Raw genomic sequence first — 27455 nt, 5'->3', positions numbered from 1 at the left:
AGGCTGTCAGCGGTAGGAGGGCACCCTAGTTTCTGTCCAGAGCTGTGAGCCCAGTGCTCTGCACGTGCGCGGAAATACCGCAGCCACTGGGAGTTTAGACCTGCTGCAGCGACCGGGGCATCGTCCCTGTGGACCCCTGAGCGTTGCAGCCCAGCAGCGCTCTCTCCTTTTCTCCCTCTCACTCTGGTGAAATTTGCGTGTGACGTGTATGGATGACCGCAGCCAAGTCGCCACACCGACACTCAGTACTATCTGGATTTGCATCCTGGGACAGCAGTGCGACTGCCACAGGCAACCAGAGGGAGAGAGGGTGTTTTCCCCTGTGGGCAGAGAACACCTTACTGTTACTCACTCTCATTGCCTGTGCTCACGGATTTCCTTCTGTTACGTCAAGTAGGTGATGCTTTATGCTGTTTGCTCCTAATATTACAGTTAGTGGCAGTGAATGCCAACAGGCTCTACCATGCAGTTCCGCGATAGTGATTTTTTCTACAGATCTGTTTCCGAGGAAATGCCCAGGATTAAATATTAAGCAGTAGAATGCAACTTTTCCTCCCCTGGGGTCTGTACCCTTGAGCATTGTTTCAGGTTCCATAAGCCACTTATGTTGCCCACGGAGCACATCTACTTATTATAAAGAGAAGTGGGGATTTGAGAGTTATGTGGTTCAATCAAATGAGAATCTAGGCACTAAAGCTTACTTTGGGATTTGAACTTTCTATCCACCTTATTAATAAATACCTTCATAATTTTTATGTTTCTTCGTAGACAGAGTTATAGAGAAAGCAGGCATCTAAAGCTTACTTTGGGATTTGAACTTTCTCTCCACCTTATCAATACCTTCATAATTTTTATGTTTCTTCGTAGACAGAGTTATAGAGAAAGCAGGCATCAAGAGAAGATGTTAAGCAGATGTAACCTCAGTGTAGGATTGTTTTTAAGCCGCTTTCTCTGTGAAGGTATGAAAGCACCATATATATCTCCCACGTGGTAATGTCTCATCCGTAAGCTAGAAGTCCCCAAATTTCCCGGTGGATGTGCGATGGCAATGAATATGTTTAGAATTTTGAGAGCACAGGATGGCTATTGTGGTGAAACAGTCTTATGTATGTTTATTGGATTTAGAACGTGTGTCTTACCCATTATCAGTTTCAATCACTGTCAAATACAGAAATGGAAAATAAGACCTCATAGGGAAATGTGTCGGAAATTTAAAAATTAAAGTATCGAGTGATTTGTTTATGTTGGCCGTATTTTCCACAGAGAAGGTCAAAAAATATCTAAAAATTTACAAATCCCCTCGATGTGAGAACTTAACTCTACCAAATCACGCTAAGAATGTTGTTTCATTTTCCTTTAAAAAATGTATTAATTTTGAATTAAACATCAATATCGTCTAACTCATGAATTTAGTTTTAAGTAGCATCAAGCAGTATCCTTCATCTGTTTAAGTGCTAATAATTTAAATCGTACAAAACATTTTTTGTTTTCTGGTAAAGTGAAGCAAATCATGGATCTTTTTCCTACAAAATGACCTCAAGGATCGTTTGCCCCTGCAAGAGAAATGCCATTAGTTATACTAGTGTTGGCAATCCAGGTGTTAAGTTGGCTCCTCTTTTGTCTCAGCATCCCTCTTGGGGGAGCCCATCTTGTCTTGGATATGCTTTAGTATCTGGACCAGAGAACCTTGCTGAGCTCTCTGCATGGAGGACCTCAGAACAGCTCACTGTCAGGACCCCTGAGGGATCACCGTGTGCTCCCTGGAGGAGTATTTAGAGATTCTCACTGCCTGGGGGCGGGACAGGAGAGGTTGGCAGGGTTTAAGTTTAAAATGCTTCCTGGAGATGCTGAGTCCTCCTCCGACCTCACCATCTGCTCCAGGGAGGGTTGCTGCAGTCACTGGTCCAAGATACTTTCAGGTTTACCTTTTTATGGAAACTGAATATATGAAAGAAAACGTTTTTGTCTCAGTAAATTCCAGTCTCCTCGAGCTTCCGTTCTGCTCTGTGAGAAACTGTCTAAATTGACGTTTATAAAATTTCATAGAATACTGTTGGTTTAGGAGGAAGTGGCCATCCATCCTTCAGAAAGTATGCCAAACATTTAAGGACAAGTGAAATCCTAAGTAACAGATTCCAGACAGAAAATTCTAAGTGGGTTAGAGCCAGAAATGCTTCACTGTAAACTCCGTATCCACTTACACTGTTACCAACAATATAACCATTTCACAACGGTTTTAAATTCCTCTTTGTAAGAAAATGAAAAATTGTCAAGACTGAGGGTCAGCAAACTTTCCCTTAAAGGGCAGAATAGTAAACGTTTTAGGTGCTGCAGGCCACGAGTCAATATTGATGATATCATGCGTACCTGTGTAACCATTGAAGTGTAACCACTTTAAAAATGTTAAAGCCACTCTTAGATCCCCAAAGAGCAGAAACCAGTGTTGGTTGAGATTTGGCCCAGAGACTGTAGTTTGCGCCTCTGATCTAGACCATAAATATATGTAAAAAAAGTCAAAGAGACCTCTGGATCTACCTCAGATCTTGTTTTGTTGGCGTCCTTTCAGTTTTGAGGTGGCCCTTTCTGGGAGCCATGGGTCCTAAGGGATGAGAAATACCAATCAGCATTTCAGGAAAAGCATCAAGTCAGGACATACGTGTTAGAAAAGCACCTAAATACTTGATTTAATGACCATCTCTGTCCCCCTGCCGTCGGCCCTGGCTGCACTCACACTGCATCAAATTACTGGGTCCAGAATCTTGGTGTGTGATTTGGAAGCGGAGTAATGACACTGTTAGTTGATAAATATTGGGGTATGTCCTTTAGAAGGCCGCCAGGAAGGTGATTACTTCCCTGTGTGAAGAACACAGACGTGTTTGGTATGTGTTGTGAGGTTTATCTGTAGCAGGGCAGCGTGCTTTTTCATTCAGTGACTCAAACCTGCTTTCATTCTCTAGTTAAGCTTGGTTTTAAGGAGCACGGTCTAGTGTTCGGGCAGTGAGGATGGAACAATGTTTGACATAATCCTTGCTTTCAAATCGAGTCTAGAGATATCAGGATATTTCTAATCTTATTATATCTTGATTTTTCTGCCTGTAAGTCAAACGTGGAAGCATTTGGCTGTTGGATAGCATATCCTGATCTTCCAGTTTTGAAATTAATGCATCTACTTGAATTTGCTAATCACGAATTAATCATTATAGTTCATATAAGCAAATGCGTGGCTGTAAGCTGGTTATGCAACTTTCCCAGTTGCCTAAACTTTCCAAGACTCAACTCTGTAAGGAGACAGATGATAACTGCTTCATAGGGTTGTCATACGTTGAATGATGCCTGTAAAGCGCTGAACACAGTTCTCGATAAATAACTGTTTCATAAGTGGTAGCTGTTAACGATTTTCACTCTAGATCCAGAGTTTTTCAACTCGTCCCTTCCCCAGCTCCGCCTACATAAGAGTAATCCATTGAATCCACATGCCACACCCCTCTAAGTGTGCTGTTATTTGAAGATGCAGCATATGCTCTTTTAAAAAATCAGTAATTAGTTTGTTTCATTTTTTAGATCCCATATATAAGTGGTAACATACAGTATTTGTCTTTCATTCTCTGTAGTGAATTATTTCACTAAGCGTAATACCCGCCAGGTCCATCCATGTTGTTGCAAATGGCATTATTCCGTCCTTTTTCATGGCTGAGTAATATTCCATGGTGTATATCTACTGTATCTTCTTTATCCATTCCTCTGTTAATGGACACTTAGGTTGCTTCCATATGCTCTTAATCATTTTGTCAAAACAAATTAAAACCAAATAGTGGACCACATTTCGCCATGTTTTAATCAGATTTTCCTATTCCTGAGGCGATATAATTCAATTTCTATACTTTCCTATATTCTTGCTCGAGTAGGTCTTAAAATATTAACAGTACTTTTTATTATAAAAGCTGTTTAAAATTTCCAAAGTCCTTTCCTCTTTAATTTCACATGAGTGCTACAGTACCCATTTGAAATAAGAAAGGCCTTTCTACCTCAATTTTTTTTCCAGCTTTATTGAGATGTAATTGGCCCATAACATTGTGTAAGTTTAAGGTGTGCGATATATGGATTAGATGTACTTGTAAATTGCAGAATGATCTGTTCCTCTATTGAAAGTCTTTGTGGTCAGTGTTCAGATCACCCAAACGTGGGACCTTGCAGCCCACACGGCCCGCTTACTCTCAGCACCCTTGTGGGCCGGGGGTCAGTTCCTCAGCCAGGCTGGCCTTTCCCGTCCAGCAGGGAGGACACCTGTGCTCAGTAGGGTCTCTCTCCGCATGCCCCACTCTGTCCTGCAAATGGAAATACTTGCCAGCTTTGCGATGGCAAGACAAATCTTACTTCTTAAGGGAAGACTTTTCTCCTCCACAGCTGTACTTTTCCTTCCTAGAACATGCACAAGTTTATAATTACTTATTTGTAGTATCATTTGATGAACAGCTGTCTTATCTCACTAAAGTCTAGCATCTATAACTAGCAGAAGCCTTCTTTCTCTCTGTATCTATCGATCTATAATATATATATGAATTATCTTTCATTTTTTAATTTCCAGAGAATAGAGCACGTGTATGTTCATCACAATATTTTTTTTTCTGTAACCAGGATTTATTATGTCAGAATGGTGACATCTTCAACTACTGTTTAGTAAAATATAAGCTCCGTTGAGATGGGCATTTCTGATACTAACAAAGGCGGAAGATGTAGCAGTAAACTATAACGTCTCTTTGGGAGGGTCAGCGTTCACACATGGATATAATAAAAGGATTAAGAGCACTGCTGTTGGATTACCAATTTCATAAACCCCAAGACACTATTGGGTTGGATTCAGCGCAAGATTGAATCCTTTAGCAAGTGTCTCAAAGGTGCTGTTTAAAGTCAGTATCATAGACTGTAAGTAGACGTTTGTGATGCTGAAATTAAATTTAAAAACCAGACGAGAATGCTTACCAGGACCTTCAGTGTTGAATGTAACAGCTCATACGTGTTGGACACTTACCATATGTTCCGCAGTAGTGGTCCTAAAAGCTTTGTACTTGTTACCTCACCTAATCCTCACATCCACCATAGAAGATAGATTTGTTCATTATTCTTATTTCATAAATAAGGGAACTGAGTCTTCAAGACTTTAAACGCCTGCCTCAAGCCACTCATTTGTTAATCATCAGAGCAGAGACTTGGACCCAGATAGGCTTGTAATGATCATATTATGTGCTTTTCCCCAGACAAGGACTTAACGAGCTTCTCCTTTCCGATTTTCCAAAGACAATTTAGCATGGAAATGGGCAACATATATGTGTGTTACTACCACCGTCTTTGTTTTTGTTTTCACGTGCTTGCCAGGTGCTTGTGGCTGTTACGTTTTTACAGGCGGTTTTATTCAGGAACAGGACCTCTACTAAAGAAAATCAGAGCCTCAGAAATTCTGAGCAGTTTATGTAGTTTTGGAAGCGCTCTGGGCCGCTGTGCTCAGGGTAAAGGACACACAGGGCTGAGGGACTCATTTGTTTGATGAAGCTGCTGCCGAGAGCTCCTTTGAAATGTTTGCGATTGTGCTTCCAGAACTGGGGCAGTTTACTTATGAGGCTGTCTCATGGCAAGCTGGACACAGTCAGGAAACAAATACCATCATGTCTCCAGAGTGGCACTTTGTCTAAATCCGTGTCACTTGTGAGAATGTGACCGCCACCGTTTATAGGGCTTGGATGAGTGAAGACACTGATTTGAGAGGACTGACCTTCACCACTGGAAGGGGGTCCGAGCAGGGGGCCTCTCTCCTCCAAACCCCCTAAACTAGTCTCTCCTCTGGGGATGCAGACTTTGGGAATTGGCAGACTGTGCTGTTGAAAATGGAGAGGTATTTTAATTTTCAGGTGTCATGCATCGTAATTGCCTTGTTTTGTGGTGGGAGGTTTTAATTTTAATACCAGGTGGACACAGCCCAGCCTTGAACGTTCTTACCTCTCACTAAAATGGACCGTCCTAGGATTTATCGTCAGGACGATATCTGCCTACTGTCTTTAATACCGCATGTGCTGGGATAATGGTTTTTACAGGAATATGCACCCCTGGGAGCTGTCGTTGGTCAGGTCGATTGTTTGACGTGTGTTGATCTTTTCTGCCTGAGACCAGACCTTATTTTGAGACTCCTGTGTTCAGCCTGTCCCATCTAAGAATTCCCGTTTTCATACCTCGCTGGGAAGCTTCTTTACCTACTAGCCAGCAGTCTCTGTAGTACCCTAAACTTCCTGGAAAGGTGTCTAACAGCAGGAGCTCGGTGTCAGAATATGAATTCAGTTTTGTACGTTCACATTTTGAAGATAAGGAATATCTCCTTAGGTATGGAGTCGTGAGAAGTGCTGCCTGGATATTTCTGACAACTTTAAATAATAAAAAAATTCCCAAGTTTGAAAACAAACTCTGAACTTCTGCCGGTAACGTGTGATTGTTTGATTTTTGGCGGGGAGTTGGGTAGGGAGTTTGGAGGAATTTTTGGTGGGGAGTTGGGTAGGGAGTTTGGAGGGATTTTTGGCGGGGAGTTGGGTAGGGAGTTTGGAGGGATTTTTGGCGGGGAGTTTGGAGGGAGTTCGGAGGGAACTGTATTTAATTCATTCATTGATTCAGTTTAATTCATTGAATTAAACTCATCCAGTGAATTCATTCGTTCACTTCTTTACGAACACGCACACATTCATTCGTTCACTTCTTTACGAACACGCACACATTCACAGAGTGCGTGCTCTAATCCAGGCATCTGGGTTAGGCACCAGTGATTAAAAAAACAAAACCATAAAACCCCCACCATGATAAAAATAGCTGCGACCCTTTTGGGGACAGGTAATTTGTGTAAATAAATGATCAGTTCAAATTCCAACGAACAGCCACCTCTGAAAGTAAGTAGGAAATGAACTGCTGGTGGGAACATTTTTTTCACGTATACAGACTCAATTTTGAAATACTTCGTATGGCTACACATATATAGAATAGAGTTATTTCTTGTTTTGTTTCCAGGTGCAGGTTAGAACTTTGTTTTCAAAGCTCTTGGGAGAGGTGGCGCCTGTTTGGGTTTGGCTCTCTGAGGTAATAAATCCTATCAGCTAAGCGGCACACTAAGTGCAACTTTAGCTTAACTGCTCGGATGCTGAGTGGAAACCTCTCCCCGCGCTGTCCCCGCTTCTTCCACTCGCCGTTTCCTCGTCCTCCCGCCTTCGTCGTCTTCAGCTGCTGACTGCCGTCAGTTAGATGTTCGGGACATTGAATGTGGGAGGCCTTCTCCCTAGATTCTTCTGCCACCAGCACGGCCCCAGGTGGCGCGGTTCTGCCTGTGAGAGGCGAGCGCGCCCATCCTCGGGGCGATGCGTGTGGGGTCCTTCCTCTCCGGCGTGTGCAAGGCGAGACTGTGACCTGGGTTGAAAGCACTTGAGCTTCTTTCCATCTGGGTTTCCTTGGTGGTCAAAGAAAGCGCCTTTTTACCTCACCCCACCTCACCTAGGCAAGCTTAAAACTAAGCCTTCTCTAAATATTTATTATTGTCTGCTGACCTCTTTCAGGGGGTGATGCGCCAAGTAGAAAGGTCTAATGCTTAACCACCAAACACGGTTATTCAGTGTCCAGGAAAGATAACACAGACTACGGTCAGTCACGCTATTTGGAAACAGTGGGAGGCTGTGGTCGCCTGGGTTTATCCGGGGGATTGTTACAGTCATAATGGGAAACAACAGAGTAATCACACACAGCAAGATATTTGGTGATAGTGTTTCATCGGTTGCCATTTGATAGGCGAACAGCGTTGAATACACTTTAATCCAGTTTGCCTATGGCTTGCTTATGGTCTTTTTTGTCAGCTAAAAATTATTGGGGAAAAAAAAAAACATGTCCAAAGTGTTTCATTTTGGGGAAAATTTTCAATCATGTTTCTCAGAGAAGCCTGTGTTTTCCTCACATGTAAACCGCATGTAATTTAAAGAACGGGGAATGATATAATTGTCTTGTGTAATGCAACATTCTAAACAAAATTGCTACCCCAAAAATATACTCTGAGTAATGAATGAGTCTAGAAAATTTGGTCAGTGTGCATGGCTGAATTTGGATAATTTAAGCACAAAAGGAATTCTACATATCAAGAAAATAAATCAAATATTGTTAGAAATGTTGTATGCGTATATTTGAGTCATCCTTTACTTTGCTTTTAAGGAGGAAAAAAAAAACTTGAAAGTTATGGGATGACAAAATGAGGGATAGAGAAGTATAAGGTGATGTTACCTGAATTACGTACGGTGTTTATGTAATCTGAATAGTAGCTTACTTCCCAACCTTTCTTTCATTTGTTGGTCACCCTCTGTGATTTCAGGTAGCTGGTGAAAAAACATTTTCTTCCCTCAAAGAACAGGTACAACCGAGAGATTATTGTTATCACGACTGTGCTCTCTGGAGGCCGAAACATTTGACAACAGAGAGTCTGAACGAACCTAAGTTTACCTCAAAGTTAGAAGAAGCAGTGTTGAGAATTGAGAGACACCCACTCAGAATGTCTACTGGCTTCAATGGCCATATTGCCAGAAATTAATTCTTGGGGTATGGCTGCTTTGGCTCTGTAAATTCTCCTGTTCAGCGTAATGGAGCAGACCAGTTGTCCGTAAGTGTTTGCAGTATCTCCAATTAGCTTTTACCCCGAAAAGGGAAGAATCTGAAGAATGGGCTGCAGAAGGACGTGCGTTGGGTCCAGAGAGACAAGGTCCCAGAGGTAAAAGTGTTGCCTCTGGACCCTTTGCTGAGAGGTAGCTTCAGGAAGCCTCTTGTGGTCACTGCTTAACCTTGCATACTGCCCCTCCTCCGCTGCCCTCCCCTCACCTGTTTATCCTGATCTCCTTTCTTTTGTAGCATTTATCACCTCGTAATAAATTATAAAACGTGCATATATATTATGTAAACATAATATATAAATATGATAATACATGAATATAATGATACATGCTTGTTGTTTGTTTCCATCTGCTGAAATGTAAAGCTCTTTGAAGGCAAGGAATCTTCATCTGTTTCGTTCATTCATATATTAAAAGTGCTCAGAAAGGGCTTGGAGCATAATAGGTGCTCAGTTATTTGTGGCAAGACTCGTCCCCCAGGGGGAAAAGGACCCAAAGGGCGACCCAGAGTTCCCAAAGATTTCTAAGACAAATGTAAATAAGGAATTCTAATCATTTTGAATAATTTATTGGAATTCAGTGTGAGATTTTTGAGAAGACGATTATTTCCTTTCATGTACTGCTGTTTAATTTATATCTCAGCCTCCCTCCTGGGAGCATGTTGGGCTGATTATTCCAGGAAGTAAAGCTTAAAAGATACGGGCGCTTGTTTTATTAAAGCAAGAGAAAGAAAAGAGGGAATGCATTGACTCATGGTTAGGGGATTTCTAGGGAAATGGCCATTTCTCTATTTTGTGCAGAAGAACTTTGTATTCTGTTTAACGGTTATGAACTGGTGACTGTTTCTGAGAAACTGAGTTCATTACAAAAACTTATGTCATCTGATTTATCTCAGTTGGAAGAAAAAGAATAGGGCATAGTGAGAGCATGAGTTAATTTGTCCTTTATTATATATTTAATTAAAATTTATTTATATTTTATTAGAATGCCCTAAATCAGAGGCTTCAAAATTCCAATCTGTAGACCAATGCTGTTTCATAATAAAATGTCAGTGACAAAATGAGAAAAATTAGACTCTCCATATCCTGCAAATCAGTAATTTCTTTTCTAGGAATTTATTCTAGAATAAATTAGAATTTAATTTAATTCTACATCTAGAATTTTTACATACAAGTATAAATAATGCTACAAAGATATTCATCACAACATTTTGTTTGGACTTGTGAAAAAATAAAAGGAATTTAATATCTACTAAAACCTCAATGTGTCTAAGCAATGCAATTTTATGTAGTCAAGGTATAGAAAGGTATATTTATTGTCATGAAAAGACGTCCATCAAACAGTTAAGTCACTAAAGGAGGTTTTAAAGCATTATGATCTGGTGTGTGTTATATACGCAATTATTTTCAAGCGTAAGCAACCTGAATGTAATACCAGCGGTGGTTGTCTCAGGGTAGTGGAGGATTGTTCTAAGTTTTTCATTTCATATACTTTATTTTTTTATACAGTTAGAAACTAGAATGTGTAAGTTACACAATAGCGTTTATCAAAAGATAAGTAATTGTTTTTACATTCTGTTTTCATAATTTGGGGATGTTTCACTGACTTTTGGTATTAAAAAGACTTGCAGTTTTGAAGATGTGTTCCTTTCACTTAACAGCAGCGTATGTTCAGCCAAAGGGAGAGTTTCACAGCTTGTATGTAGCTCTTTGATGTTAGACATGGCAAGCACTGCGGTCATCAGTTATGTATATCAGTTATATACATAAAATGCTTCAGCGGCTTAACACGCTTTTGCACTCTTCATCTCACTACAGCTGCGGAAGGTGGGTTATATTATTGCTCCCATTGTAGAAGAGAGGGTTTTAGAAAAAAAATTATTGAAGTATATATAGTTGATTTACAATGTTAATTTCTGCTGTACAGCAAAGAGATTCAGTTATACACATACATACATTCTTTTTCCTATTCTTTTCCATTACGGTTGATCACAGGATACTGAGTATAGTTCCCTGTGCTCTACAGCAGGACCTTGTTGTTTATTCATTCTCTATATAATAGTTTACATCTGCTAACCCCAAACTCTCAATCCTTCTTTCCGCCAAGAGAGAGGGGTTTTAACGCTCACATGCTTTATGTGATTTGTCCAGGTTCATTCGACTAGGAAATCCTGGGCTCTGAAATTCACGTCTTCGTGCCCACCAAAATCATGCTTCCCCCCCCCACGTGCACTGTTGCGCGTAACCGCAGGCAAATAATTGGACTGCTCGGAAGAACGCGGGGTGTTTGAAGAAATGTCCATCCTCCCTGGACCCAAGCTGTGCTACCATTTGGAGCAGACACTGGTGTCACAGCCACGGGTGGCCGCTGTGGCAGCCCCACTTTCGAGGGGCAGAAGGCGGGAGGCTGCCAGGCGGTGCGGAGGACCCCCCCCCCCCGCGATGTGGTGAAACGTCACCCAGTTACGTTCTCCCCGAGCCGCCCGTTTTTGTGCATCTCATGTGGACAGGGTGTCTGGGACCTCGGCTGCGCTCTTCCAGGGCAGGCAGTGTTTTGAACGATGGATTTCTCCTCCCGTTTAGACACTAGTTTGAGAAAAACAAGCTAAATCCCATCAAAATGAATATATAACCATGACCACTATTTAACTGGCAACTGTGATTTCCTGTCACTAATCCTGCGTGTATTTTGAGTTACTGCACTTAACACGCTGAGGATGTGGTGGACGATGCTACCTGTCCACCGGGCACCTCAAACTTCACGTGTTTAATACAGAGCTCCGGGCCTTACCCCTTGGTCCACGGCCAGCCGTCTGTCCCAGTTGAGCCTCTGGTGGCAATATCCTTCCGGCTGCTCCGGCCAAAACTTCAGTGTCATCCTTGTGTCCTTCCCTTCTCTCACGTCCTGCGTCCGTTTCATCAGCGAGCCACGTGGAACCTTCTTGTACACCGGGATCTGGGCCACTTCCCTCCCTCCACTGCTTTCACCCCGACTCAGGTCACGGGCCTTTCTCGCCTGAATGTCCCGGTGGCCTCTAACCTGGTCTCCTTGCTGTGGCCTTGCTCTGTCTTTGCTCTGACCTTGCTGTGACATTGCTCTGTCCCTGCTGTGTCCTCTCTTTGTCCTTGCTGTGACCTTGCTTTGTCCTTGCTGTGGCATTGCTATAACCTTGCTATGCCTTTGCTGTGTCCTCTCCTTGTCCTTGCTCTGATGTTGCTCTATCCTTGCTGTGACCTTGCTATGACCTTTCTGTCTTTGTCCTTGCTCTGACCTTGCTGTCACCTTGCTGTGACCTTGCTCCATCCTATATGCCTTCCATCCATGCTCAGTGCAGCCCCAGGATCCGTCCCCTCACTGAAGCTTCTGCTCCTCCTCCAAGGCCCTGGGCTGCCCCTGCCAGCGCTCTCACCTACTCTTCCCCCGTCCGGGGCTCCCAGGCTGCTCAGGGCTCCCTGCAGAGATGCTTCGCATTTGACTCCATTGCCAGCTTCTCACTGATGCTCCCAGCTGTCGTACTTGAGTCCCTTACCCCCTTGCCCAGCTTTACTTTTCTCCAAACTACTTGCCATTATTATATGTGTGTGTGTGTGTGTGTGTGTGTGTGTGTGTGTGTGTGTGTGTGTGTGTGTGTGTGTGTGTATGTATGTATATCTTAGTTCTATCTTAGTTTTATGCCCTTCTGTCTCCCCTCCTAGAATACATTTGTTTCAAGAGGTTGGTACTCTCTCCTACTAAAGGCTGTATCCCTAGTGCCTCTAACTGTGCCTGGCACATAGAGGGACTCAACACATATTTGCTGCCTATTAATTTCACCAAAAGTTATTTCGTGAGCATATTTAATATCAGGTATGGTATTGGGCATTAGAGTACTGTACAAATGTTAACCTTGTTAAAACATACTTAAATATATCATTTTTAATTTGGGGAGGGGGATGTGAAGTAAGATCTTTGCAATCACGAGACTTTTAGGTACCTGTCACTGATTTAACCAAATTTGCCAAAAGTAAATTCTGTTCCAGATATGCAGCCATTTCTTATATGATCATTGTAGCTGTTCTTTTATTTGTCTGTCTTCTTTTTGTTTTCTAGAAGAGAGGCACAGTTAGATGAAGAAGGGCAGTTTCTTGTCCGAATAATATACGAAGATTCTAAAACTTATGATCTGGTTGCTGCCGCAAGCAAAGTCCTCAGTAAGTTACATGTGACTCTCCTTCTTTGGCTAAAGCCACCATAGACGTCCAAAGGCATGCGTGGCCCAAGGTTGCGGTGTGAGCTGCGCAGGACGCGTGCTGCCCAGCCCCGCTGGGGCACAGTCACGTGTAATGTTAGCCTCAGGCCACACTGAGTCCCACTGCTCTTTTTACAGACTCTTTAGAGAAGAGAGGAGCTCTCTGCCCCTCCCCACAAAAAGCCATGTGTTGAGGAAGGAAAAAAAGTATTGATACTTAATGTAATAAGTTAATAACATGATAATAATTTAATGTTGCCATGTCAACAGCACAGTAATTTCAAAAGTGTAGAATAAAGAAAATATTATCTCCAGATCTCTTTTGTAATCACAGGTTTTGTTAGGTATTGGTAAAAGAAACAAGAAACTGAGGTCTGCATCAGGCAAAACTCATGCAAGGAAGGCAAAGTCCAAAAAAAAAAACTTCATGGGAAAAATGTTCTCAGAGTAGTGTCTCGCATTCTCATGGCACTTAATTTACAGCTAGGCTACAGGTTGGATAGACTAGATGGATGGGTTTTGTCTTTGTCAAATACAGCTAGAAGAGCAAGTGCTATACCTTTTGCAGGATACAAGAATTACCAAAAAAAAAAGTATGGTAAATTGTTAATAATAAGAAGAAAAATACCTTGCCTTATTGGTAATCAAAATTGACACAAATGTGAAATCGTTTTTATACAAATTTGGCAATTAAAAAAAATATCTAGTGTAGTCAAGGGTAGAGTTAAAGAGGAAATGGCGCACATTTAAAATCTGTTGGTAAGATAAGAGTTTTTTCTGAGAATAATTTTGCATCATCAGTCAAAATCTTTTAAAAAACGTTCAAATCCTTTAGCAATTTTTCTTAAAGAAATGATTAGATTTATTAACATTAAGATTTATGGGTGTTTTCATTTCAGAGTTACTTACGTTATCAAAAATTGGAAAAGCCTACATTTTGAACAAGCAGGCATTGGTGAAATAAATTGTTGCATATCTGTGTTGGATAAAATAGTGACTAAAATTGATATTAAGAAAAAATTTTAAATTTTAGGAAATATTAATAATTGGATATTAAGAAAAACACAGGGTCTTAGGGTACATACTGTATGCAACCGAGTTACTAAATATGGATATTTATATAAAGAAAAATAATTTTGCACCACGATATTATCATGTGCATTCTTGATGATTTTCAAGATCCTTCTGTAGTTTTTGGAAAAAGTAGGTTATACCTTAAGTATAAGTTTAAAAAAGCTCAAAATTTTGTCACGCAAGCTGAGAAACTGCTTTGCTTTAAGTACAAACTTACCCTGTTAACACGTCAATACGCCGTCTTCTCAGATTTCATTGCATTTTCCTGGCCAGATGTTTTTCCTGTGATCTGTTCACTCTGCACAGAAATTGAGGATATTTAACATTTTTTTTTATGCACTTGTCTTCATTCCTCCCACTAACAATTTTCCATCTCTAATATATTTTCTTTCTGTTGCCTCTCAAATCTACAAACTAGATCTCAATGCTGGAGAAATCCTCCAAATGTTTGGGAAGATGTTTTTCGTCTTTTGTCAAGAATCTGGTTATGACACAATCCTGCGTGTGCTGGGATCTAATGTCAGAGAATTTCTGCAGGTGAGCAGTTTGAGGTCCTGGAGCTAAAAGTTCTGAGGCTTTGATTTTCCAATGTAGGCTCTAGAATCCTTTTATTCAGCCAGCTGGATGAGTGTCTAACTGCTGAAATGGAATCATAGTGACACTTTCCCTAATTCCCGTAAAATAATAATTATTGGATGGTCTTGAATACATTTTAGCATCTTTCCTTCATATTTTTTCTTTAATTTTTGGTACTGATGCTGAATACTCAAGTTGTAAAGTAGTGGTCTCTGAAAGACTCAGCATGTTGTGATCTTTGCAGCTGCCTCTTTAAAAAGAGTTCTTTGTGCTGGGAGCTGTGGTTTTATGTACATAACGTGGGCTTACTTTCTGCTTGCAAGGCACTCCGAGTTTGCATAGCGTAATTAAAGAGTGTATCAGTATCTGTGATGTTCTACCTGAAGCTCGCTGCTTCGGAGAATGCACCTGCCGCCAAAACAGATTTGAGAATCATTGCTGCCGGTTACATATTAGTGAATCTCCTCTGGAGAGGAAAATAGGAAACTGTCCAAAGGCAGTCTCAGGTGAAGTCAAAGGTAAATAATGACGTCAAAGGCCTTTGTCTTCTGGTTAAAATTACCTTATTTTTTTTTTTATTATTATACTAGCAAATGACACATTAGGTGGGAGACTATTTTGGGACTGACTGTCCTATTTTAAGCGCAGGCATTTGTGAGACCCTCTTCTTGAAATGTGTTAACATTGAATGTTATGTGGTTGTTTGTAAAGGGTATTTCTAAACTGGCCGCTGAAAGCAGCCAGGTCTTGCTGGAAAATGATGTCAGTGCAATACTAGCTGAACCGGAGCCCAGTCTGGGGGGAATGTAAACCACTTGCAGTCCAGCTGCATTATTGATTTAACAGCCAAAATAAGAACTGTAGTGTTTAATCAAAATGTTGGTGGTTTACATAGTGACATTTTTCTTATAAACTAAAAACAGCCTTAAATCAAGATGGAAACTGGTTTGTGGTCCCTGCCATGGATTTACGAAACTACTGGTGTCCGAAAAAGCTGCCACTTCCAAAGGAAGTAGCTGCCAGGAGATACTTAAATGAACCTTTAACAGGTTGTATCTAAATGGATTACTTTACATGGATTAAAGTTTGAGATGTACAAGTATTTTGGCATTTGGGGGTTTTGAATACATTTCCATTTTTAATACTTCTGTTGACTGCCGTCACCTCAGCTAAGTTTCAGTTGCAGTTCCTCTCCCTTAATTTTAACATTGTCAGTGGCCACATCTGTGTCAACAAACGGTTTACTTTTTTTTTTTTTTTTACCCTTTACTCATTGTGACCGACTGCTAGGTGTGTAGTGGGACAGCAGAGGATGGGCAGCTCCGGAGGTTTCTCCTGTTCTAGAGCTGCCCTGCCCGGCAGGATGGTCTCCACGTGAACGCTCAGCCTGTGAAACGTGCTCTGGGTAAAACACACACCAGGCTTCGAAAAGAATGCAAATAGCTCCTACCTAGTTGATGTTGATTACATGGTGAAATGGTAAAATACTGGAAATGCTGAGTTATATAAAAATGTATCATTGACGTTTATTTCACGCAGCTCTTTTTCCTTTTTTAAACATGGCCACTAGAAAATTTAACATGACCTGAAGACTAATATTTGTGACTTGCCTTAATGGCTGTTAATGCCTTTTACTTTCCCTGGGCAGCATTATTTTAAATAGTCCTGAGTCTGTTTTCCTCAAAGTCAATAGGCATTTTAGTTAATATACCTTTAAACTACACACGATTTTATTTTATTTTTTTCTTTCAGTGCCAGTGTGAACAATGAGGAAACTGGAAAGTTAGAGTACTGTAAAGTTTTCATCAGTATTATCTATTTTTGATTGAATTGTTTTTTTTTCCTGGTTTTGAAATTAATATCTTAATGGCAAATTGGCTACATTAACATACTGCTTTCCTTAAAAGTAGATATTTGTGTTATGAGTAGGTTAATTACAAACAAATTAAATGGACCATTTTTCTGTAAGACTGACTATGAAATAAAGCAACTGATTTTCTTAAATTGTTTTAAGATCCTAGCTTGCATTTAAAAATTGACGTTTTTCATTACATAAAATAATAAAACGTTCTTCATGGTAGACTTTAAAGAGTTAGATAAACTGGGCCTTATTCTAAGGATCGTTAAAAGATTATTTTTGTCCTTCACCACCTGACTTTACACAGTCACTAAATCCTTAGACTCTACGTCGTAAGTACTGAATTTTCAGAATCCTACCACTTTTCTTCATTTCCCTACCCTTCCGTGGGACAGTCTGCCATTATCTACAGTGACGGATCGGTTTCCCCATCTCTCTGCATGACCCCTCCAGCTCCTCTCCATTCTATAACTAGTGACTTTTCTGAAATGCACATAAACCTCCTCCCATCAGTTACTTGCTTAAACCCTTCAGTGATTCCCAATTGCTCACTGGAAATGTAAAAAGCAACTAAAATAATTGAAACTACTCACATCCCCGTCTATCTCTCCTCTTACGCTCCCCCAGCCCAGCCAAACAGGACTTCTTCCAGAACGTTTTTTGTTTTTTTGTTTTTTTTTTTAAACTTGCTCTCTCTGTCCTCTGCGCTTTTGCACCTGCTCTTCCCTTTGTCTGCAACACTGTTCCTGCTCCTTTTCAGCTGGACCTGTCCTCTTCATCCTGCTGGTCAAATTACTTCTTCCAGGAAGGCTCCCCTCCTCTCTCCTGGCTCTACCCTGTTTGAATCAGGGAACTGACATTTCTCATGTTTTCACAGTACATCTATTTCCTCACCCATAGGAGGTCTCGCACCGTAGATCATTTCCTGTTTGGGGCTGGAATGTAAATGCCATGAGGCCAGAGGTCATGTGTAGTCTCTTAATGATGGTATCATCACAGACTTTATCTGGGAATGAAAGAACATTTTTTAAAATGAATATCTGATGTTTATACAAAAATAGGAAGCAAATACCCCAATAGCTCAAGATTAATTTTTTATTAAGAATAATAAAAATCCATTTTGAGTGAGGCTATATAACTTTGTTTAGAGATTGATTATAGATTGAAATATAGACAAATAGACACACTCTAGACCAATTTCTTCTTCATGCGGGCGTGGCATATTACTGTTTATTCATTAACATACAAGTGACATTACTTGTATCTATTGAAACTTTTAAAATGTTTGTCCTAATATTTCCATCTGAGGCTCTCAGGCAACAAGAAAATAGCTACTGAGATTGTACCACGGTAGACCACTGGCCATGCGTCAGGCTGGGTTCCTTCGTCCACTCCCATCCTTCTGAGGAGGGCTTCCTTGGGGGGTGTCTCTCCCGGCCTCTCAGTGGGATACATTATTAACAGCAACTCCCTATTAAATATACATATTTTTGCTTTTCTTGAAATAATTTTTAAGTTTTCTGAGTACCAGGCACAGCATATAACAGGCAATCAATAAAAAGTCTTCAAATGGTAGAATTAGTTAATTCTGAGTTCTTTGTGTATACTTTTTATTTGGCCCAGGCTGTATTGTCCAGATAACACCTCTGTTCCTTTATGCACATTTTATACTCAAGGAGATGCTGTATAGATAGTATCTGTAGTTTAGTTCCGGAAAAATGTTTGTTTCTCTCATGGATTTTGTCATTTCCTTTGATTAGTGAACTTTAACAATTTACCAGCTTGAATAATGGACAGTTCTCCTTTGAAAGGCTTGGCTGCCAATAGCAAATTCCCGGCTCTGCTTACACACTCTCCCTTGCATTTTCAAAGTCATTTTAAGAATTTTTACATCATGCCTATTTTTAGTCTACCTCAAGACTTTCACAGAAAGAGCTACACATCTTAAATGGATAATGTAATAAAATACAGGTTTTAGAGGAAACTTTTTAGAAACATTATTCTTCCAAAGACATCACACAATTTGGAATTGATTTTTGTTAAATGTCCTATGAAACCATCAGTTTGTGGACTATTGATAAAAGTAGATAGTCCTTGCAATTAATTATTATCCTTTTGCTGATTTAGCAACCGAAAACATGATTTATGAAAAACAGTTAAACAAGGGACTTCCCTGGCGGTCCAGTGGTTAAGACTCTGTGCTCCCAATGCCGGGGGTACAGGGGGTTCGATCCCTGGTCAGGGAACTAAGATCCCACATGTGGTGTGGCCAATAAAATAAAATAAAATAATAGAGAAGAAAAAAAAGAGATAAACAAGAATAGGAAGACATTTTGATTTAGATTTTTGGATTTTACACATTTTATCTGGATTTATTGTCTTAAAGGTAAGACTATATTTCAGCAAGAACCTTTTCTCTATTCTGCCACTTCCTTATTCTCAACTTAGGAATAAAGTGTGGTTTCATGCTGCTGCTGTAGTAAATTTCTATCGGAAGCTTCTAGTGTATTGATTAAAAGAATGCAGAGAACAGATGGGATTTGAAAGCTCCGTAAAACACACAGCTGGTAAGGAATGTCCAGTCCGATGATGGTATTCCCAGCCTGAGCCACGCTCCCCTTTACTTTCTGATGCCCTGTTGCGTTGCTGCAGATTGTCTCTTCCCCAACCAGCCACACTACTGTCTCCCATCTCACATGCTCTCCTGCAGTGTGGTTGTGCCTCTCCCCCATGAGAGGGTGGAGTCCCCTTCCCATGGGTCTGGGTTGGCTTTAGTGATTATTTGGCCAGTAGAATATGGCAGAAGTAACATTCTGATACTTACTTCCTAGGCTAGTTCATAAGAACTCTTGAAGCTCCCATCTGAGTATCTGGGAGCATTTGCTCTTGGGAGGTTCCCTGTAGGAACCCAGCCCGTGACACGAGACGCCCAAGCCACAGGAGGGGCCTGTGCAGGCCCTCGGACAGCGCTGCTGGCTGCGCTCTCAGCTGTTACGCTGAGTCCGTCCCAGCCTCTGTCTCACTCCAACCCGAGGACTTCCCACCTGAGTCCAGACAGCCCACAAAACCATGAGAAATAATATTAGCGTGTTAAGCCAATAAGTTTGGGGTGCTTTGATACGCAGCGGTGGATAATTGGGACAGCACTCTGTGTGTTGTTTTTCCTTTTATGTTTTGTGTCTGTTAGTGTGTGTGTACATGTGTACCCGTATTTACGGATGGATGAATAGAGCTTTGAGTTGTCCATGTTTGAAGAGATGAGATGGTATACGACCTCTGGGTCTGTAACCCAAGTCAGTCCACACAGCAGGGCTACTGATTCATTTCCGGTGGTGTCTTGTTATTTATTATGTTATATATTTTTTACTTCCCCAATAATTTTACAGAGGTAAAATGAAACCTAAATGAGCGTGGGAAGCTGACTATTGAAAAATAAAGGAGCAATTTGCAATCTTAGAGACCAGTCAGGATTTAAATTGTGAGCCTGCTTAAATATGCATAGGAATCTCAGTGGAATAAGCAAACAAATATTCTGTCATCGTTCACTGGAAACGCTGGCTTCTCCCACTACTTTGGGTTTGGTGGCGTTTTCACTTACTTTCCCGGTTCATAGACCTAAGAGTCTTCTGCCAGGGCCTTTGTTCAGCCTGCAACGGGATCTTCTTCAGTCTGTGTCGGCTCCAGGGTTTGGCTTCTAAAAGACTACACTGTAATTTGGCCAGCCCGCCAGGAGCCATCTGGGGTTGATGGCTGATCTGAAAGTCTTACATGTTTGTGCAAAGTGTTATTTCGGGAAATGGGATTTTTCCTGAACAGCTGTGAAATTCTAATATTTCCCTAAATTATTTATAATGTTTCTTAGAAAAAAATGCACCGTTCATTTTATTTTTAACTTTTGAATTTCAAGAAGAGCTTTTCTCAAAGTCCCAAACACCAATTTCTATAACCTGTGTCTACCTGAAAAAAAAAAAAAAACGCACAATGAAAGAGCCATGAGTTGAGTTGATTTGGTGTCTTGCTGAGGACTGTAGCCAGGGACACAGCCTCTCGGGTGACTCTGAGAAACCGTGGCACAGATGGAAGGGGCAGGTCAGTGTGTATGTGGTGTTGGTGAAGGGGTATGTGTAGTCAGGCGCACGTCTCGGTACCAGGCGTCTGCTGGCCACCAGGAGCAGGGATCTTAGTTAATGGCTGTAGTGCTCTTCTGAGTGGTGGAAGATGCAAGAATCCAGGCTCATCAGAATTTCCTAACTACCTGAGAGCCTGTTCTGACATTTTTTTCATCCCTGATCTTCACTCTGAATTCTTTCCTGGGTGTATTGAAGGTCAGCAACTGCAGGGGCTCAACGACTAAATTCTTGTAGAACCAGGCGAGGAGTGACATCCCTTAGTTGGCATCTGCAGTTTTAAAGTTGACATGCTAGAACTCTTGAAGGAAGATAATATTTTAGAATTCTAAGAATTTTTTCTTTGAATAACTCGTATATATTTTCACAATTTTACAAGGTATTGATTGTCAGAAGTTGTATATGAACGAGATTTTTTTAAACATGAATTTAAAGGCAGTATTATAATAAGTGAAATAGCTTACACACGTAATTCTATGACTTTGCCTTTTTTTTTTAATTAAATTTTCTCTTGAGAGGATGGTAATGATAACTATAAGTAGTTTTAAAAATATCACCATTTAAATATTTTTAGTGACTCTGGTACAATTTCTTTTTAAATAAGGCATTACATTATTTCTTTTAAAAAAGATTCCCTGTAGCTTTTCGGTTGGAAGGCTGTTTCTCAAGGAGCAGCTTTAAGTAGAAAAGGCAGAAAAGTATCATTAAACGTTGCCCCTTACTTGCTGTGAGCTCGTGCTACTCACGCCCGGACCTGCCGCTTCCCGGTATGTAGGGGTGACTTTTCTGCTACTCACGTCCGGACCTGCCGCTTCCCGGTATGTAGGGGTGACTTTTCCGCTACTCACGCCCGGACCTGCCGCTTCCCGGTATGTAGGGGTGACTTTTCCACTTCCGGACCTACCGCTTCCCGGTATGTAGGGGTGACTTTCCCACTTCATCTGCGTCTTGCACGTTTCCGTTTTTCACATTCAGATTCTAACATAACATCTTTCTTCTGAAACTTAAAATGCTTTTCAAATTGCACGACTCTCACAAATAAATATTGGTCTTGCTTTTCAGAAGTGTGAGGAATAGAAAGAAAGGAAATGCTGTCCCTCATCCTCTTTCCTTAAAAACAGGGAGGTTTGCAGTGACTGAGTTTTAAGATTCTTTCCAGCTCTAGACTGCAGTAATGCTCTCAAGTAACACAGACAGCTCCCTTCTCCCCATCCCCTAGAATAAGGACTCTTTTTTTCTTTTAATTAGTTAATTGATTTTTTTGGCCATGCTACTCTGGCTCTGTGTTTGCGGGGTCTCAGCTCCCCGACCACAGATTGAACCCAGGCCACGGCAGTGAAAGCCCGGAATCCTAACTACCAGGCCGCCAGGGACCTCCCTAGAATAAGGATTCTTGAATGCTGAAAAATCTCTCTCTCTCTCTCTCTCTCAACACTTTCAAGGCAGGGTCTTACTACACCCATTTATGTGCATCATTTAGGAATTTTTAATTAGATGCCCTGGAAACAGGGGAATGAGGTAGTTAATTCCCGGAAAACTTTGCCTCTGTAAGTATGTATAAGCTTATTTGTGCCATGCATATTACAAAGAGAAATTTTGCATTTAATTTGAAGCATTCCAAGATCTTTAAAAATATGGAACTTCAAAGTAATATTTCTCAAAGGATTAATAAATTCTCTTGGTCCTAAATCTGTGGGGTGTACTAAATCCCAGGACGCCAGCACTAGTTTTTTCTTCTGTAAATGATAAAGGCTGGAGGACTTAGAAGTAGCAGAATTCCTGAGAAACAGTACATTCATCTTGCTTGTAGAGAAAGCAGTAAAATGATACCAGGACATTCAGAGAAATGAAATGGAAACCTCAGACCAACCTTTTGCATCTTGAGGCAAAGTAGATGAATGAACCTGCTCTCTGTTCCTTTCCTGTTTCCTAGCGTCATAAAGCTAAGGAGAATGACATGAAAGCGTATTTGAGGTTTGCTTTACTGTTTCCTGGGAATCTACTTGTGCTGAAATACATGCATTTATATTTTTTTCTTTCTCTTATTTGTGTACTTCTTTGTAACTAGCCATTCAGCTCTTTTCTTTGTGTAGCCACCTCCACGGGTATATTTAGAAATAAAACAAAACCAGTTTTAATTGAAACTCGTTTTCCAAAATATATTGCTACAACCATGTGGATGAATAATTAGCTTTGTATAGATGGTGTTATAAAATGTAGACAGACAAGGTTTTTCTCTTGGCTATTTTGAGTATCTTCGTTGTGGCCTTTGAGGTTCCTGCAAACAATTATAGTCTGTGAAGAAAGTACATTTTTAGCAGTACAGATGTACTCAGTTGAAAATAATTTAATATATAATCATGAATTCCATTTCTCATAATAGACAGGCAGTGGTAATCACTTCAATTTTGAGAGAGTAAGACCCAGTAAGGGAAACTGTAACTAAAGAAATCCCAGGAGTACTTTTTATGGTTAGATACTACCTAAAGAAAATCAATATTACATTAAGTAGTGTTAAATCTTTTATGCTCCAGGAAAGCACTTTAGTTGTCTAATTAATAGCAAACTCGACAAAACAGTCAATCCCTGGAGAGTTGGTTACCACAGAGACTTATTAAAAGATTGACATGACCTCGTGTCTTGATTTCCCTCTTGCTTTGAATTGATAAATTTAAGCAACATTTTATTATTAATACTTTAGTATTAACAATACCTTTAAGGCAAATACTAAATTAAAATGGCATTATTTAATTGAATTATTTAAATTAAAATGTCCCCACATTTAGGGAGCAGTGCATGTCCCTGTGTGACTCCTGGCCCATCTCTCACTTTCTTTAGCATCAGTGATGCAGAGAAGGTGAATGGTACCATCGGTACCGCCTCCTGCCATCTGCTTACCTGCGTGTAGAAATGTGCTCATATAATATGACACAAGATGAAAACAGGTGAGTGTGAAAGTAATCTAGGCATATTGACTTAAGATGTACTGTATGTGAACATTTTATAGAAAAGAAATTGAAAAAAACCCTACATATTTCAAGTTACCGTTTGGCTCATTTTTAAATATTTTCCTGAAAATGAGCCGCAGCACAGTGCCCGGGCCTGACTACGTTAGGAAATTATTTTAGGAACGAGGACAGAAACTTAAGTTAGCAGCAACAGGCTGAATTTTGACTTTGCGGGAAACACATACGAAACTCTCTTGATGGTCTTTTTTCTCACCAGTTTTTCTGTGACAGCGTTTTTGCAGCATCAGCAGACGTGTAAGGGGTCTGGCGGGGTTATGAGGGGCAGTTTTCGTGTCTCCCTTCCCAGGAAAGGGTTCCCGTGGGAAGACCTCGTCATAGGAAAACCCTCCGTGTTACTTAGCAAGTGAAGTCGTCTCAGGCCTTCAGCTGCTCGAGGTTTCTGTAGACTGTCCGCCCTTAGCATCTGCCGTGTTGGGTTCCTTTTACCTGGCAACGGCAGCCTGTGGAGCAATCATGACCAATTGGTATTTGAGTTAAGAACTGGCCTGACTTGATTATAACAGGTGGAACTGGGGGGCAGAAAACCAAATTTTAGCCCTAGGCCTGAAGGCATTTCAAAAAGAAGCCAGCTCCACCCGTTGAGGGGACTTGAGCCAGGTATCCCAATCAGAATGTCAGCCTTCGTGACCTCAGCTCTTACCTGCACTCTGCGTCTTTGGACCGCGTCCTTTAGTCTAACCCTAACCCTCGTAGGCACCCAAAGCCACTCTGCACATTGGTTTGTGATCTAAACCATGAACCGCTTACAGTCCGGGCCCGTGTGGTGCAGATCTGGGCCGGCCCTGCCCCCCGCCCCCGGCTGCAGCGCACAACCTGCGTGACTCACACGCAGCGCACATGCTTTATACGCCGCACAGACAGCGCACGGATCAGTGTTTGGCGACGCAGGGCCGCACGTGCCCTCAGGGAGCCACCTCCTGCCATACTCGTGCCGCGTCCTAACTGACGTCTTACTGGATCCTTGTTTCCCTAAACTGGCCTCTCTGAGACATCTGGAACGAGAACCGTCCTTCCGTTTTGGCCCCTTTCCACACCTCCTTTTCAGATGTGCTCCTTGAGGCTCAGGGCATCCTGAGATCGTTTTGCTTTTCCCATTCTCTTTAGTAATAATCACCAGTTATTGACAGGTTCCTATTTGGTGAATTAGCTTTTTTACTGCTACCATGACAAATGCCCACAACCGTAAGTGCTTAAAACAACACACATTATTATCCTGCATTTGCGTAGGTTGGGAGGCCATAGGGGTCTCCCTGGACCATGGTCAGGGGCCAGCAGGGCTGCGGACGGGGATGGGGGATGGGGAAGATTTCCTCGCTCGTTCGGGTGTAGGCAGAATTCAGCCCCCGGGGCCAGACGTAGGGCTGTGGACCAGTTTCCTTACCGGCCATAAGGGGGCGGTGGGGGGGGGGGCTTTCTCCCCAGGCCCTGCATACGGTGTCCTGTTCCTCAGACCCTGTTTCCTCCTCAGTTCCCACATCCCTCCCTGCAACCAGGAAAGGTTCTTGGCACCTAAGGACTCAGTCGCTCATGGGGTTAGGCTGGGGCCCAACCATAATCTTCCCAAGCAAGGTCCATAACCTTAGTGCCATTTGCAAAATCTCTCTTGCCACGTGAGGTAACGTGTTCAAAGGGACGAGGTCTGGGATCTTGGGGACACCATTATTTTGCCTACTACATCTGGGGCGGGCTCATGCTTTGTATACATCACTTTAGTTATTTCCATTTTATCAGAAGAAATCAAGCCTTAGAAAGGTTGGGTAGGTTGGCTACATTATCATGAAATGACAGTGTCATGATTTAAATCCAAGTCTGCTTGATTATTTTTATTATTATTATTTAGTTATTTTTTAAATAGTTGAATTTTTTTTCATTTTTCTTTTTTTTTGGCCACACCATTCAGCTTGCGGGATCTTGGTTCCCCAACCAGGGATCTAACCTGGACCCTCAGCAGTGAAAGCACAGAGTCCTAACCACTAACCACTGGACCACCGGCAAATTCCCAAAGTCAGCTTGATTTTTTTTTATAATAAGTGATTAATTTTATATTTGGGTTTTCTAAAAACATCTTTATTGGAGTATAACTGCTTTACAATGGTGTGTTAGTTTCTGCTGTATAACAAAGCGAATCAGCTATACGTATACGTATATCCCCATATCTCCTCCCTCTTACGTCTTCCTCCCTCCCACCCTCCCAATCCCACCCCTCTAGGTGGTCACAAAGCACCGAGCTGATCTCCCTGTGCTGTAAGGCTGCTCCCCCTAGCTTCTAGTTTACATTTGGTAGTGTATATATGTCCATGCCACTCTCTCACTTGGTCCAAGCTTCCCCATACCCGCCGTGTCTTCAAGTCCGTTCTCTACGTCTCCGTCTTTACTCCTTCTAAAGCCACCTTGCTCTTAACTCCTGTACCATGCTCTGCTATGTGTGTGCGTTCCTATATTTGTGCAACACATGCACACACAACACGCATTACGAATTAAGTGTTGGAAAGCCATGTTGCACCCAGTCAGGAGTATAGCTTGTACCATTTCTTCTGGTGATCTTTAAACAAACTTTTTTTTTTTAATATTAGAGAGTAATACAGGAAAGTGGGGAATTTGGTACATTCTAAATGAATCAAAAAAAATTAATCACAAGGCTATCAGAACAGAAAATATTTATTTGCAAATTTATTAGTTTTCCAAGACTTCAGTTCCAAAAGGTTCAATTTCACAGGTTAGCTATGAGGCTGTACCTTGCTTGGAGACTATAAATGAACGTGAAGAAATTATACTGATATAATTTCTAAAAAAATTTTAATTACTAAAATATTATTTCACAAAGAGTATGCTTATATTTTCATATGCTTATAACTCTGGTGTAGTTTTTGAATTAATAGTCAAGTTTTAGGATTGTAGTGGAAACAAAGTGTAACACGTGATCACTTTGGGCATTCCATGCTGGTTATCATAACAAATATACAACTGCCCCAGACTCTTGTAAATATGCATACCTTTGTCTTAGCTCATAACTGTGTTTCTTTTTTCTGCTTCAGGTATCCGTTTTACACCCCCTTGTTTGTTTACCTTCTTTAAAATATTTCCACTGGTAGCAGTCACAGATGTTTTTCTTTTTTTTTAATTTATGGAAATAAATTAAATTTAAATTAAGTTTAAATTTAATTTATGGAAATTAAATTTCTGCTGTACAGCAAAGTGATTCAGTTATCATATATATACACATTCTTTTTCATATTCTTTTTTTAATGCAAAGGTTTATTATTTATTTATTTAAATTTTGTTTATTTTTGGCTGCGTTGGGTCTTCATTGCTGCATGCGGGCTTTCTCTGGTTGCGGCGAGCGGGGGCTGCTCTTCGTTGCGGTTCACGGGCTTCTCATTGCGGTGGCTTCTCTTGTTTCAGAGCACGGGCTCTAGGCACGCAGGCTTCAGTAGTTGTGGCACACGGGCCTAGTTGCTCCGTGGCATGTGGGATCTTCCTGGACCAGGGCTCCAACCCGTGTCCCCTGCAGTGGCAGGCGGATTCTTAACCACTGCGCCACCAGGGAAGTCCTCATATTCTTTTCCACTATGGCTATTACAGGATATTGAATACAGTTCCCTGTGCTCTACAGTAGGACCTTGTTGTTTATCTGTCCTATACACAGTAGTTTGCATCTGCTGACCCCGAACTCCCAGTGCATTCCCCCCCCCGCCCCGCCTTGGCAACCACAAGTCTGTTCTTCATGTCTGTAAGCCTGTTTCTCTTTCATAGATACGTTCTTTTGTGTCATATTTTAAATTCCACATATAAGTGATGTCATATGGTATTTGTCTTTGATGTACTTCATTTTGTGTGATCATCTCTAGGTCCATCCATGTTGCTGCAAATGGCATTATTTCATGCTCTTTT

General features: G+C 41.2%; 1 protein-coding gene across 2 annotated transcripts in view; it reads left to right on the top strand.

Annotated features, from left to right (window-relative positions):
• Positions 1 to 280: 280 nt before the first annotated feature.
• GUCY1B1 (guanylate cyclase 1 soluble subunit beta 1) overlaps positions 281 to 27455 on the top strand; it is a 46398-nt gene continuing 19223 nt past the window's right edge. The window contains exons 1-3 of one of the 2 annotated variants that reach the window (XM_024746181.1): positions 281 to 393; positions 12762 to 12862; positions 14393 to 14511. In XM_024746181.1, the coding sequence (XP_024601949.1) occupies positions 14419 to 14511 (93 nt within the window). In that variant the 5' untranslated portion in view covers positions 281 to 393; positions 12762 to 12862; positions 14393 to 14418. The remainder of the gene's footprint in view (positions 394 to 12761; positions 12863 to 14392; positions 14512 to 27455) is intronic. The other variant, XM_024746182.1, reaches the window with a different exon arrangement.

Source organism: Neophocaena asiaeorientalis, unplaced genomic scaffold (assembly GCF_003031525.2).
Source record: "Neophocaena asiaeorientalis asiaeorientalis breed wild unplaced genomic scaffold, Neophocaena_asiaeorientalis_V1.1 scaffold51, whole genome shotgun sequence".
NCBI lineage: Eukaryota > Metazoa > Chordata > Mammalia > Artiodactyla > Phocoenidae > Neophocaena > Neophocaena asiaeorientalis.
The sequence above is the reverse complement of the archived record's forward strand: the minus strand, read 5'-3'. Positions and strand labels throughout refer to the sequence as shown.